Source organism: Dermacentor variabilis, chromosome 5, assembly GCF_050947875.1.
Source record: "Dermacentor variabilis isolate Ectoservices chromosome 5, ASM5094787v1, whole genome shotgun sequence".
Lineage (NCBI taxonomy): Eukaryota > Metazoa > Arthropoda > Arachnida > Ixodida > Ixodidae > Dermacentor > Dermacentor variabilis.
Genome location: NC_134572.1, coordinates 137,260,729 through 137,276,604, shown reverse-complemented (window position 1 = coordinate 137,276,604; position 15,876 = coordinate 137,260,729). Strand labels below are relative to the sequence as shown.

Sequence of the window (15,876 nt, the reverse complement as noted above, 5' to 3'; positions counted from 1 at the left end):
ACATTATCAGGGTCCTAGGAATGTTTATCGAGTCGAAAGGGGCCAATGGAGCCGCCCTCAAACGCATTTGTTCCAAGACGGAAAGCGCCCTCGGCCTGCTCCGAAGAATCGCCAACAGGTACCGCAGAATCAGGGAAGACAATCTGATCCGGATTATCCACGCCTTCGTGCTATGCCACCTCGCTTATTCAGGGGCTATGCACAACTGGCTCGTATCGGAGCGCAACAAGATCAGTGCCCTAATCAGAAGAGTCTTCAAGCTCGCCCTCGGCCTTCCCATCCGAACGCACACAAAATACCTCCTAAATTTGGGAATTGACAACCCGTTCGAAGAAATCGTTGAAGCCCAAGAATTTTCCCAGTTTGTCAGACTCTCCGGTACCCCAGCGGGCCGAGCCATACTTGGAAAGCTGGGACGTAACCCCACGGTTGTCAGTCTCGACGCTGTGAAGCTGCCCAGCGACGTAAGATCTAAGATTTAGATACACCGGATGCCACGATATATGCATCCCACCTACAAAGGAGGACGAAGACGAGCCAGGGGTAAAGCTCTGCTCACCAGTGCCCGCTTGAACATGGACCGAACATGCTTCGTAGACGCTGCTTCGTGCGTTCAAGAAGAGGCCTTCTCCTCAGTGGTCATCAACTGTGATTCTAAAATCCTTAGCTGCGCTACCAACCGCACTTCTAATTCCAGCGTTGCAGAGCAGGTTGTTATTGCTCTTGCATTGACGGACAGTGTACATGACACGATTTATTCGGATTCCAAGGCCGCTGTCAGGGCCTTTCAGATGGGAATGGTGGCTCCCCAGGCCCTACGTATCATCCAAAGTGCCAAAGACATGAAATATCGCTCTTTGGCCTGGTTCCCTGCGCACCTTGGAACCATTGAAGGTGCCTCGATCAACCCCAACGAGGAGGTGCACTCAGCTGCACGAGGTTTGACTGACCGTGCGCTGGGCAACGCGTCCTCTCCTGGGCGACCCGAGCCTCTCGGCTCGTACAAAGAAATCTGCAAATATAATTATCTGTCAAGAAGACTCCTACCTTTGCCGCACTCCTCACTGTGCAGGGCCCAGGCAGTAACTCTAAGACTTCTGTAAACAAGCACTTACCCGAGCCCCGCGGCGCTGCACACAATGTACCCCGAACGGTTCCCAAGCCAGGACTGCCCATGTGGTGATTATGCGGACTTCGAACATGTCCTGTGGGGCTGCGCCTCTACCGGTCTCCCTTTCACCCAAGAGGAAATGATGAAGTTAATTAGGGCCCAGGATCAGACCTCTCAAATCCTGGCAGTCCAGAGGGCTCGCGAGAGGGCCGTCAGGTTTCACCTGGTGGTCCCCGAGTGGGCCTAGCCAGGTGACGTGGAGTTTGCTTACGTCTATAGTGGACCAAATAAAGTTGTTTCACTCACTCACTCGCTCACTCACCGAAAAAAAGTGCATATCTCCTTTGCAATCATGCATAGAACACACGGTTCAGTATTCATTTCAATAAAAGAAAGTTCAAAACAAGCGTCAAAACCACATGATGGATGATAAAGAGCGTATGAACAATGCGAGGTACGTTCCTTCCCCCGCGTGTGTTTCCCGGTAAACATTACGGTTGCATAAGCTGCTCTGGGGAGGGTGGAGGCGGGGAAGGGGCAACAGCAGCATACGAATCAGGGAGTGACGTCACCAAACTTCATATATAACAGGGAGCGACTGCCTGCCTAGCAACTCATTCAGTTCGTTGCAAGACCCCCCACTATGGGTAGAGCAGACAAATAATCCTGAAGAGCAGCGCGAATAAGACGAGCGTCGAAGAGTGCTCAGCAACGGTGTCTTTGTGAAGCACAACTAGACAGAACAGTAAAACCTTTCATATCTCCATCGACGGCATTTGAGTGGCTTTCTAACAGCTTCGCTGGCCATCCACTTTCGCAGGGTCGGAATGGTGAGTCGCTCTTTTTTAATTCTTTAACGTCTCTTTCCTTGTGGATTAGTATATTGTTCGCATTCTTCCGATTCTCTTATACACTTGAAGTCATGAGGCATTGTGTATAAAGGGCCGCAAGCTTTTCAAGCATTATATCTTCTCAATCTTTGAATAATTCGACTGTTATTCCATCTTCTCCTGTAGCTTTTCCCCGGCTCATGTCTCGCAAGGCTCTTCGGACTTCATTGTTAACTATAGAAGGAATTTCGGTATTTTGTTCATTACTACTTCGAAAGAAGGTAGCGTGGCTGCTCTGAGTACTGCACAGGTTAATATATGCTGCTTTTCCTAGGTTATAGGCTGCTTTTCCTATATCTTCTAAATTTCTTATGGTATTACCATGCTTATCTTTCAGTGCTTACATCTTGTCCTATGCCTAGTTTTCTTCTCGCTGACTTCAAGCTGGGTGTATTTTTACTGCTTCTCTTCCTCACGTAATAATTTTGTATATCCCGTACTTTAAATAAATTATGGGGTTTTACGTGCCAAAAGTACGATTTGATTATGGGTCACTATGTAGCGGGGCCTCCGGAAATTTGGACCACCTGGGGTTCCTTAACATGCACCCAAACCTAAGTACACGAGTGTTTTCGCATTTCGCCACCATCTAAATGCTGCCGCCGTGGCCCGGATTAATATCCCTTGCTTTCTCCTTGCTGATCAGTTTTGACAGTTCCGCAAATTTGGTCTGATCTTTTGAATTGGACACTTTCATGCTTTGTCGTTTCTTTATTAGGTCGTTCGTTATGTGGGTGAGCTTACCGACTGGTTGACCTTGTGCCATACCTCCCACTTCAAATGCTGCTTCTGAAACCAGCCTAGTTACGGTCTGATTCATTATCTTTAAGTCATCTTCATCTCTATGTTCTAAAGCTGCATATTTGTATGCAAGTACCAGCCTGAATTAGTCTGGTTTTACCTTTATTGCGTGTAAGTTGGTCTGTTTCTTGTAACTAATTTTACTATTTCGCTCTTCATATTGAGGGAAATCCTGGACCACTAACCTATGATCACTGCACTTTACCCTACCTAACACTTCTACATCCTACACTGTGCTGGTACTGACAGAGAGTATGAAATCTATTTAATTTCTTGTTTCTCCGTTATGGATTTTCCAGCTCTACTTCCTCTTGCTACGCTTACTCAAGAAGGTACTCATTATTCAGAGCTTATTCCTTTCCTCAACGTCTACCGGAATCTCTCCTCTAGCGTTCCTAGAATCGATGCCGTAGTTGCCAATTGCTGGTTCTCCAGCCTGCTTTTTCTCCACTTTTGCATTGAAGTCGCCAATAACTACAGTACACTAAGTTTTCACTATTCTCATCCCTTATCCCTTATAAACATCTTCATAAAACTGTTCTATTTCTTCACCGTCGGGACTGGAGGTTGGAGCGCTTGCTTGTAGTGCCTTTATTCTGTACCTCGTATTCAGTTTTATAACGACTACTGCTACCCTCTCATTAATGCTGCAGAATTCATCAATATTGCCCGCTATGTCCTTATGGATTGGAAATACTACTCCGTATTAACTCATCTGCAAGTCCTCTGTAGCAGAGGACGTGGCTGTTAGTCAGCACTGTATAAGCCTAGCCAGTTTTTCTAACCTCGATAACGCCAATAATATCCCCCGCAATGCCTGGCAATTCCTAAAAGAGTCCTGCTAAGCTAGCTTCACTCTAGAGGGTCCGTACGCAGGGGCTGCATCCAGCTGCTTACCGGCGACGTGGTATCAATTCAACCGGGAGTCATACCCACAGTCAAGCAATATAAATGCCTTGGCGTATACATAAACGTAGGGAATATTTACACAAGATAACCTGAAGATAATCTCAAAATAAAGAGGAAGCGGAATGCAGTCATAATCAAATATAGAGCACTTCGGGGCCACAGTAAATACGAAGTGGTGCATGGAATCTAAAAACGAGTAATGGTGCCAGCGCTAATGTACGCAAATGACATTATGTGCTTAAAACCGGATATCTTGTCAGGATTGGAAGTTAACCAAAGATCGGTAGGCTGGTTGGCTTTAGAAACCCACGGTAAAACCACAACTGAGCCAGTGCAGGGTAACACGTGTTGGGCCTCTTTTGACGTCAGAGGAGCGCAGAGTAAAATTAGTTTTGAAGAAAGACTGAGGAACGTGGATGACAATAAATGGGCGGCTAAAGTGCAACCTGAAGCATGACCACAGAATGGAGGAAGAGGTCAACAAAGTTGTCAAATAAGTACAGGTTAAGTGAAAGTGTAAATAGAGAACCAGGAGAAAGTGAGAGAAACAAAAAGAAAGCGAGAGAAACAGAGATGGAAGAAAAGAATACGAACAAAAAAGACTATGGAGGTTTACAAGAATGGGAAGAAAGAAATTAGAATGGAAAATGTTTTACACAAAGGGCAGTACCTTCTCATTTAAGGTGCGAGTTGGTTGCCTAAGGACAAAAAAATACCGGAGCAAATGTCCTAAACAAGGTAAGGATTGTGTATGCTGCAGCGAAAATCTGGAGACCCCTCACCACGACCTGTTGGAATGCGAAGGGGTTCACCCAATGAGACCCGTAGGTAATCTAGCTAAACTAACTAACTCTCCAAAGTAATTTACCTTCCGTCCAGGACTGTTGTAACCAATGGCTCATGGAACTAAACCCCGACAAGTGCAAACTCATGTCATTTTATCGAAAACGCAATTCTCTCCTGTTCCCTTATACAATCTCGCACGTCACGATAGTATTAACACAGTCTTATGGATATCTAGGCGTAACGTTGTCCAAAGATATAACCTAGAACGCGTCACTAGAGTCACTGATGTCACTAGAGTGATATTATCAGCTAACAGAAGCCTTGGATTCTTAAAACGTCATCTACGTCAAGCGCCACCAAACCTAAAATTGCTTGCCTACAAGTCACTCGTTCGCTCTAAGCTGGAATATGACTCTGCCATCTGGAGCCCTAAGCAAGAATATCTAACAAACTGTCTAGAATCACTACAGAACCGTGCCATAAGATTCATTCATTCATGCTATTCATATAATGCCAGTGTATCATCGTTAAAAGCAGAATGCGACCTAAGAACCCTGGCTTGTCGGCGTCGTATCTCTACTACGTACTAATTCAATAGGCTCATTTACAGCTCACTTCATCATCCGCCTTACCTCAGTCCTGCTGCACGCATTTCACTCCGCATTGGTCATCCCTTTCAAGTCACCCTGCCACGTGCACACACTATCACTTTTGCCTCGTCATTCTTTCCACGCTCAGTCTTGGACTGGAACGGCCTTCCACTCGACATCGCCACAATCACGTGCCCATCCGCGTTTTTGAACTGTATAGTTAACATAGTTAACAGCGAGCAAACTTGTACCTAAACATCTTTTCCTCGTGTATTTAATTTATTTTATTTGCTACCCACCCCTTATGAAATACCCCCAATCCTGGGGGCCTTTAAGGTAATAAAGTGATGAGAAGTAACGTGCACGTTGCAGAAGTGCTTGGATTTATAGTGGACGGAAGCATCAACCGGTCAGCAGTCGAGATAGCAAAGGAGGTTTAGAGCTTTGGTCGAAAAAAAAAAAGAAGGGAGGAAATTGATACAACCAGATCAGTTACAGACATAAGTAGCGGTACAAGCTAGGTAGAGAAGTTCTGAGGAAGAGAAAGAAGATGAAGGAGATGTATTCAAAAATGCTGGAATGAAAAGCATGCATAGCATACCTAATTAAGTCAAGCAAGCTAAGTTACTATTTGTCACCACCCCGTTTGAAAGGGTATGCCAATAAATCATCATCATCGTCATCATCATGAAGCCCACGAACAGCTTCGAGTGAAGTCGTGTTTGCTAAAACGGGTGTTAGACTAGAAAGGGGAAATTGTCACCCACATGAGAGTATGGCGTGAAGCTATAAAAGATATTGCTCTATGTGAGGTTCCGGTATTGAAATCATGTCACCTCTTTCGCGAATATATCCGTCTACCACCATCACGATTGCCTAGACGTCACCAATGTATACGAATAACGAACTTTCACTCTCGCAGACTCGAGAGAGATTTCCGCCGGTAACATTTAAATGTCCCCTCTGTCTCCGCGGTCGAGATTCCGGTGCCGCGTCGTCTTTCTTTTTTTTTTTTCTAGTCCTCTCGCTTTCGCCTATTTCGTCCGGCTGTGCTCGGGGCAGAAAGAAACTCCAAAAAAGATCGCCCGAGGCATTCGTGGTACCATCTGCGCTAACCAGGATTATAGCGGGTCGCAGAATGAGGCTGAATTAAACGACAACAAGAAGCGAAGAGGCACTCAAAATGGCGCAGCAGTCTTAATCAACAACGAAGCTTTCTGTCTGAGGAACCACTATGGTCTTTTCATGTAGATACTTTACTCACAGGTGGACGACAATTTTCCCTTGCTTCTTCCTACTGCTCATACAAACGTAAATGTTAGGTGAGGTGACGAAATTAGAAAAGTCAGACGCGCAACTTGGAATCGGCTAGCGCAAGAGAGGGGTAATTGGAGATCGCTAAGAGATGCCTTTTTCCGGCATTGGACATAAAAATAGGCTGATGACGGTGATGATGACGATTTTCTATGTGTCTAACCCTTTTCTCGCCAACGTGGGTCCCTGAGTAGTCCGTCGTCTAATGGGTAAGGAGCATCGGGCTGCTGCGCTCAGGGAACCATGCTCGAAACCAAAGAGGGGACCAACTTGAATTACTATGTATTCGACACACTTTGTATGTGCCGCTCTCCCAACGAACGTCTTTCATGCCAACTTGGGTCTCTGACTATGTCCCACTGGCCGAATCGAACCCGCGTCACACATACGTGCAAACATGGAGAAACGCGCGTATTTCGTGGCCGCGCCACTGGATGGCGCAGCGTGTCGCAGAGAAATGTGCGAGAGCAGCCCGGCTAAATGGAGACCTCGTGGATGACGTGTTTCGGCATTGGCAATACGGTGTGTCGCTACTTAACTTCGACGCTAATCGCATTAGCGCCGACATTCATAGTGAGATGGGTTCCGGAGGAACTTTTTTTTTGCTTTGCCTCAAACATGTAGATATATGGAACACGAAACATTAACTCCAACTTAAGCCCGTTAGTTATCCATAATTTCCTTAAAATGAAAGCGTAACCACCCACCATCGCACTGGTTACGCCTGTAATGGAGCCTCTCGGAGAAACGCAACATGTCGGAAAAATACCATCGGGAGACATTAGCTACAAACCATAAATTTGTGCTATTTGCGCTGAAACTTCTCACATTAACGATAGCAAAAAAAGGTGCCGCCTTACCTGTGATGTTTATAAACCTATAAATTGAAGAATAAAACTGAAATTCTTTGGCAAGGAAGCTTCGCGCCTTTTTCTAAAATTTAGTGAAGCACTGAACTGTTGAATAGATGAGTAACCCAGTGGCAATGAAAGAGACGCTCAGGCGGTACAATTCCGGCCTCTATTGGCAGGCTAAACTGACCTGCAGCTACGACACACCACCACCATCTTTGGCACACGTTGTCATAGGCCAGAATGCGGACAGCAAGAAGCAATTTATCAGGATATCACACAGCATCTTAGAGGGATGTTCAGCAGTGCTGTAGTAGTCAAAATAAATACCCAGAAGTCCAATGGTTCTGGAAGCACTCGGTGACAGATATTTGAAACATAAAAGCATTGGCCTAGTAACTAGTGCCATCGGTTGCGATGTCATTGTCTCACAAAAGAAAGACTTTGTACACTGCTGTCATTTCCCATCGGCTCATTTCTGAGAGATGAGCAGAAACAAGAAGTTGTAAGTGAACCTTAGGAAGTCCTTAACGTGCTCACGCAATTGTCTTTCATTGTGCGATATATTCGTGCGTCCGAAATTAAACTTCACAATTTTATTCAATGCTATAAACCAAGCATTTTCTTCGTTACGAGCTTTAACCTCGCATGTGGGCTTTTATTGGATTCGTTTAATTATTGAATAATGTTTCAGTCATATTAAATTTTCAGAGCCCATGTGTTGTGGAAGATTGCATATCGCGTACCTGATTTATTTTCACAATACGGAATTGTTCAAAGAGCTCAGAAAACTCGGTAAACGAGCTTTTTGTTGTGTTCCTTCGTCGGTTGGAATGCTGCCGTGATCGGTAATCTAACCTGCCGCCTCGCGTCTTTTCTATTTTTCGCAGTTCGAACAAGAAAAAGGCACAGAACAGACAAAAGAAAATTACAATTTAATTTGGTGGGCCAAGAACGTCGAAGGCATGGAATGAGCACTTTCATTCAGAGAAGAAAAGAAAGAGCGTTATTACCAGGGGAGGCTTGCATGAACACTTGATAATGAAAATAATAACAAATTTAAGAATGCGTTCTTAAATGTTGCTTAGACAAGGCGTCGTCCGTACAAGAACGCGTTCCTAAATTCGTTAATATTTTCATTATTAAATGTTGCTGCAAGCTGCCCCAGGGCTCCCGCATCAGATGGACATATTGAAAATCAGTGATGCTAGAGAAAAAGAAAGCATGTAGTTCATGAATGTGAGTCACTGGACGCAAATTACTGGCAGCCCAAAATATTTTTAAAAAACGTGGTAGATGTCAGGTTATTAGTTATTGAGCTCTATTTATTACGACCGCTATATCTACTGCTCTGAGTTTCGTCAAGAACATAGGCTAAAATATCAAGTGGATAAAACATGACCATGCATGAGGAGGACAATACATGCGTCACATCGCGGCGGTTCAGTCGCCATAATATAGGCTTTCAAAATTGGTGGTAATCAATCAAGAAATATAGGCAAGCAAGTGTGCGTTGCTTTAGGCATAACCTCAGAATACGGTTAAGGGAATTGGAGAAGTTGCCAACATTGAGGCGGAATGCAAGGAACTCGTTCAAGAACACCAGGTGGCCAAAATTGAATCCGCACTCCCTTACTACAGTGCGCGTCACGATAAGATCGCGGCTTCTGGCACGTAAAGCCCCCAAATTTAATTTTAGCATAAACCGCGCCTCAGAGATTTATCGTATATACCGTGTATACGTGCACAAAATTATCCCCAAACTGTGGTGCATGAAACCTGGACTAATTAGCACTAAAAAAATACATTTAAATCTAGCATTTTACGCGCAGAAATGCAGACACGATCTAATTATGAGGCACGCCGGGTACTGGGGAACTCCCGATAAACTTTATTCCAAATTATTCATTGCAGTGGTGTTGAAGATGTAATTGACAAACTAAAACTTTCCTCTTCATCCGGCCGCGATGAAATTACCACAAAGTTTTTCAAAGCCACACCTGTGTAGTCATCAATTATATTAACCAAGCTATTTCAGCAATCATTAGACACTGGATTTCTCCCAATTGTAGATCGGGAAAGTGATTCCACTTTTCAAGTCAGGCCACCAACGACCACCATTAAATTACTGGCCCACTTCTCTCACAACCATTCCTTGCAAAATATTTCTGCATATTTTTTTTTCGAACCTTGCTAACTTTCTCGAAAGGAATTCATTTGTTTTTCGACCATCAGGAGATGGTTTTCGCGAATCATATTCTAGCGAAACCCAACCAATATCTCTCACTCACAAACTTAATGACATCCTTGATCGTTCTTCTCTAATTGACTGCATTTTTCTAGATTTTGCTGAAGCATTTGACAAGGTATGCCACAAACTGTTTCTATACACACTGCACCAGCTTAACATAGACTCTAATGTGCTCTCTTGGCTAGAAATCTTTCTTACTAACCGTTCCCAGTTTGTGTCTGCAAATAACATTAATTCAGAGAACACTGCCGTTCGATCTGTGGTCCCTCAAGGGACGGTACTAGGCCCTTTACTCTTTCTTATTTACCTTAATGACTTACCTTCGTATGTTTCCTCATACATTAACGTATTCGTCGACGATTGTGTTGTCTGCGGAAAAATAACCCCCGCTGATGATACTAAGACCCTTTAATCTGGCCTTGACGCTATTAACAAATGGTGCAACATATGGTTGATGGAACTTAACATAAGGAAACGCAAGCATATGCGCATATCTAGAACATGAATTGTTTCGTCCATTTACCACATCACTAATACTTCTTTGGAGACTATGTTCTCGTACAGATATGTTGGTATTCACATTACATCAAATTTCTCTTGAGCAGACCACATTTCGGATATAATTAACAACGCTAATCGAATTTTGGTATCCCTCTGTTGTAACCTCGCGAATATACCTTCATCTATAAAATTAGTCATGTACAAAACACTCATTCGCTCGAAACTAGAATATGCTACTTCCGTGTGGGATCCAAGCCACGATAACCTAATTCGTTCACTAGAAATAGTTCAAAATAACTCTAAACAATTCATTCTAACTACGACAGAACAGCAAGCATATCTTCCATGAAATCAAGTCAACCTATCATCCCTTGCATCCCGTCGTAAGTTATTTCGTTTGAGCCTTTTCCACGCCATATTTCGCCATTCTCAGCTCCTCAATTAGTTTATATCCCCTCCTCAATATGTTTCATCTCACTTAGATAGCGCGCTAAAAGTGTGAGTTCCTCTTTGCAAAACTTACGCTTTTTTTTTCAGTCATTGTTACCACGGAAACCAGAAGAGTGGAATCACCTTCCTCCGTACGTAACTTCCATCACAAATGACCACCTGTTAAAGAACGCCTTAGCTAACATCGTATAATTATAATTTTTGTGTTTGCTCAAACTTTGCATATATATATATATATATTGTTTCACCTGTAGCCCACTCCGCTTTCTCATGCCCTTGGCCATGAGGGTATGTTAAATAAATATATAGAATTTCACCACGTAGGATTCTTTAATGTCTAACAAAATTTAAGTACATGAACATTTTTGTTGCCACCATCATCGAAATGTGGCCGCTGCGGGCAGGATCGAACCCGTGACTTCGAGCTCAGCAGCGCAGCCCCACAGCCACTGGGCCACCGCGGATGGTCGCCAATCAACGAGATCAAAAGTAAAAAAAAAAGAAAAGAAAAAGTATCCTGGCCGAAATGGACTCCTCTACGGATTACGAGAAATAGTCAAATGCGATCTGCCCGTCCCAAGAGAAACGTTGCTAGGACGCCGGAGAAGCATTGTTTGGTGAGCGTGCAGATTAAGCGTACGTGAGCATACTTTTTCAAGGATTCAAAACAGTGAACTATCAACTTATTGCTAGTAACGATGCCGTGTTACAGCGCTGAAACGTTACAAGGCGGAGCTGTGCGCCGGCGGCTCCAGGCGACGCGATTTGGTAGGCCGCGTGTGCAACTGTAATAACGCCAGTTCTAGCGCGTATTTGCCCCGTCTGTGTGTGTGAAGAACGTCAGCGCAAGTAGAGCTTCGGTGCGCAGCGCATTTGCTGAAGGTCATTCTCATCGCGCGTCATTGAACGCCAGCTTGGGAAGTCTCTCGCAGCAGACGGACTCTGGTGCTCTTTCGGTCTCTCCTGCTTTGCCCCTGCAGTGTGCGTGGGCCTATGTATTCGTAAGTCGCGTAAGTGGCCCCACATAGCACTGCATGACAGTGCAGTTTTCCCCTATCGTAACTCAAACACTTAGCCACGACCACATTTGCCCCACTGAATATACTTTGACATTTAAGCGTAATCTGAAAAAAGTTACATGAAAGGTCCCAACTTAAAACGGCTGAAGAACATCTTTATCTCTTTCAGTTAAACTGATCAGCTGCCTACTTACGCAATTCCCTGCTAGGACGTGATACACGGGCCTCGGTTCACGAATTTCTCGTGCCCTCATTAACTATCCCGTCTAACAGTAATGCGCCCTAAGCGACTTGCCTGCCAAGACAGCTATAGCAAAGGTGCGGATAAGCGAAGACGACAGCCGATAGGCGATCGGCTAATCCGGCTGCGTGATAATTTCTTCGACCGAAGCACACGAGCAGCACTGCTACAGACAAAGACAGTAGGTCTCGGCAGGGTCCCTGTGACCCCACGACAAACACAGAGACACCCTCTTACACACACCGTTCGAAGGTTATCATGGAGTGGGTCGAGTCTTTTAATGGGCGCACACGATGCAGCGCGGGCCAAGTGAGCAAGGTACGAGTAAAACTCACCTCGAAGCAAGAACAGCATGACCAGGAACACGGTACACGCGTGGCACATCATCGCCCGGCTATGTTCGCAGGAAGCGTGTCTGTATCTCCTCAAAGGTGAAGTACGAGCCAAGGCCACTGCCCCGTCCAAATCCTCACAATCCGCACGGCGCCTTCCATCGGATGTATCCGTGCCGGCAATGTACGCTTGTCATGCTCATTCACAAGCTCGCAAGCTAGGGGTCCACTTCACTCCCCGGGCATGTTAACGTCGTCACGCCTGGGTGCAACATGACATAAATTGGGCAGCTGCGATCCCGGAGTCTGAGGGAGGTACGTTGAGGTCCGTTGTCTCATGGTCGTAGGGACCAAACTAGCGTCGAGCGCGAAGCACCAGCTGGGCAGCGCATCCGCGACCGCAGCCTCATCGGTCCTGATGTTCACTCAGGCTCGCGAGCCGTCTGCAGCTCCTTTTGAGAGCCCGCGCGAGGACACGCGGTCTGGCGAGCGGCGTGACGTCACGGCCAGTCGGCTGGGGCCCGGGTGCCCCCTCGCGGAGAGCTCGGCATTGGAAAGTCGCGAGCACTCGCGGGTCCTCAGTTCTCGCCGCGCGATTTGGCGGCTCGAGTGCCCAAAGTGCCGCCGCTCAATAAGAGGGTCTCGCCGACAGGACGGCTTAATTCGTCGCCGAGAAAGAACGCTTCGCGCAGCGAGAAATTTTAGATCTCTCTTGGAGGCTGTTCGTGCGGCGGGAGGTCTATCGATTAAGCCTTGAAGGTTGAGTGTACCCGAGTATTTTCGTCTGCGTTGCGGTTGTGGGCACTTTCCAGCGCGGGCGTGCTGTCGATGGTGCGGGTACTTAGCAAATGTCCTCAAGGACGGCACTCTTTAGTGCAGTTTTGTTTCGAAAGTTTCGAGACTTTCAGAACATGTCGCGCGCTCCCGGGAACGTGCTGCAGCACCGCGTAGAGCTTTCTCCTTTTCTTTTATTTTGCGTTTCAGATCGACTTGTTTCGCCAGGCAAATTGCTTGGGTGCGCTACCATCACAATAATGAGGGGTGAGGGGGTGTTGTTGCAACAAGCGGGGTTAGCCTAAATATTGGGCCAGCAATTGGTCCCCCTGAGCGTCGCTTTCCGTGTGACGAACACGTGTCCATTAAAGTCTATCAATCCATTCTCTCGCAGAGAAGCGACGCAGGTCATGGTATTTTCCTATCTGCTTTTACCACTCGCTTAAAATCTTAGGAACTTGAAGCATTTCTTTTTATCGAAAGAATGTTTCACGTATTCTATGGCTTATCCAGTCTTAGCGGCAGCTTATCTAAACCTAATAAAGCTCGCTTTATGGGTGCCAAACAATGTTGTTTGTTTTTACCCAAGGTCAAGCGTCCTGCTACAGCCTGTTATGTTCCTTTTGTCGCACCGTGCATAGCTTGAGAAGAATAGGGGGAACTCGACTCGATTTTGGCTAATCGCAATCATACGAAATTGCAAACAATGCAGCCAGATATATCCCTCTATGAAGGAAGGAAGGAAGGAAAAAGTGGAGAAGGAAAGGCAGGGAGGTGAACCAGTTTAGCTTAACCGGTTTGCTACCCTACACATGGGAGAGGGATGGGGGCGATGAAAGAAGGCGAAGGGGGAGAGAGAGAGAGCACATAGCACAGCACACACACATCGTCCGTTAGACTACATCAATCTGGCATCGTACGTGATATCAGTGTCACATCCACTTGTCCAATCCCGTCTCTTTCAAAAACCGAAGTAGTCCCTTCGTCGCCTTCACCTGCGATGTCTTCTGTCGACGGCATGTGAAAATGGTCTAGTGTCAAGGTGTGCTAGAACGGATGCCAGGGACTGTCGCTGAACATTAAATTCAGGACAGTCGCACAGAATGGGTTCCAGCGTCTCCTCGCAAAGACAGGCATTATATGCTTTATATGGCTTCATTGTATGCCGTTTCGAATGATCGAGCATAGCTTCTGGTTGATAACATGTTTGCACAACTTGGCTGCAGACCTGCGTCATGAGTGTGAATTCCAGGCTATAGTTTTTGGCACTAGGATTGGTAGAGAGAAATCTAATGCGCATAATACTTTTGTGGATTCGCATGGTTTCCTAGATAAAACTTACCGCCGCATCATTTATTGTTCGTCATGGTCCATCTTTTTTGCAAACTAAGAGAAAAATGTTTCGATAGCGTGTATTCTGAGTGTGTTTTGTTACCAACCACTTCAATCTGTCAAGTAATTTCTAGGGAGCGAAACAAGTTACTTCATTTATTTTATTGCGCGTGACACTTAATACAACAGTACTATGCTACAAAAGAGAGGGGAAATGACAGTAATCAATGGCAAGCTGTGAACTTCAGATGACAAATTAGACTTAACTATAAGCACGAAGGTTTTGAAAGCCAAAATATAGAAATTTAGATAAACACGTCTACTTGTATAGTTCATGCATTATTGCACGCGTAATGCCTCTACATAGTGACGCATAGCCACCAGTGTCATATATTTATCGAATGGTATGGGCTTAAAACACTGCGCTCCGAAACAATAATCAATAGGTGCCTTTGTGCAGCCTCCATTGCACATATCTGAGGGAGGGATTGTTTTCTATTTCGCATATGTCTTGGTGGGGCATATATCGTCGACCTATCATGGAGTCTATCTGTACGCTCCATGCTACAGTAATAAAATGCTTTGATTCTGGCATTATTACTCTAAAGCCTGCCAGTGTTGTCGAATGCGTGCCAGTGCAGTGTTCACTCATTGGGAAGCATACAAGATCACGCGCTGCACACTTGTCTGAGACTACCTCGAAGTGCTTCAACTTCGGCAACAATCTTACTTGCCAGAGATCATCCAATCCAAAAAGTACATTGCTGTTGATTGTCTCAGCGCGCACATTCGACATCGTTCCCGCATTCCCAATCATCATCTGGCCCTCTTGCCTTCACAAGGACCTCCATCTACATGCTCATAACTTATCGCCACTCATCAATACTCAAGGAAGAATTCAGTACTCCTAAGTCATCAAGACTGTATTCCATCAGAATATAAGCCAGCAGCATTACGTTCATCTCCCTTGCGGTGCCTCCACCAGCGACAGCTGCGCCTTACTATTCTGGGGATAACTAAGAAAGCCTATCACTCACAAATAGCTTTAAAACAAAATTCTGTGAGATTTATGGGGGACCAGACGCACATCTATAGTCCTGCTAGCAACAGCGCAAAATATAGACAAGGGACGAGAGAAGATGACACCACAAGCGCTGACTTTCAACAACGTTTATTCTGAAAGAAACACGGCTTCTTATAAACATTGCCCTCACGTGTCGCAGTCACGTGATCTCACATCATGTGAAACAAGCACTTTTTTTTCTTCTTTTCTTTTATACACTCAAGATAGCGGTTGCACGTGCAAAAGCTCAAGTTCTTTTTTTTTCAGTAACAAGGACGGCGTGCTAACGCATTGGTCACGAAGTCTGGTAATCTCGGCCGCCTCAATTATCTCCCGGACCAGCTGGTCATTGTGCTTCTTCAGCACTTTACAGCGTCTAAATTCTGCGGCGCAATCTTTTGAGGGGCAATCCCTGATATGTATGCCTAGATTCCTGTTAGCCTGCTCGACGCTAAGTTTGTGTTCCTTCAGTCTCTCATTTGTGCATTTAGAAGTTTGCCCTACATACCTTTTTTCACATTTCAGAGGTATTGAATACACAACGGCTTCCGTGCACTCCACAAAACGATTCTGGTGATTAGTCGTGCACCCTTCCTGGTTTGTCGGCTCTTCAGCATTGACGCGTCGGCAGAGGCTTTTTAGTTTTTTCGGGGCAGTAAGC

General features: G+C 45.4%; 1 protein-coding gene across 1 annotated transcript in view; it reads right to left on the bottom strand.

Annotated features, from left to right (window-relative positions):
• The window catches only part of LOC142583191 (uncharacterized), a 40,795-nt gene extending 28,311 nt beyond the window's left edge, over window positions 1-12,484 (bottom strand). The window contains exon 1 of the mRNA XM_075693546.1: window positions 12,050-12,484. Coding sequence (XP_075549661.1) covers window positions 12,050-12,101 — 52 coding nt within the window. The 5' untranslated portion in view covers window positions 12,102-12,484. The remainder of the gene's footprint in view (window positions 1-12,049) is intronic.
• Between the last annotated feature and the right edge of the window lie 3,392 nt (window positions 12,485-15,876).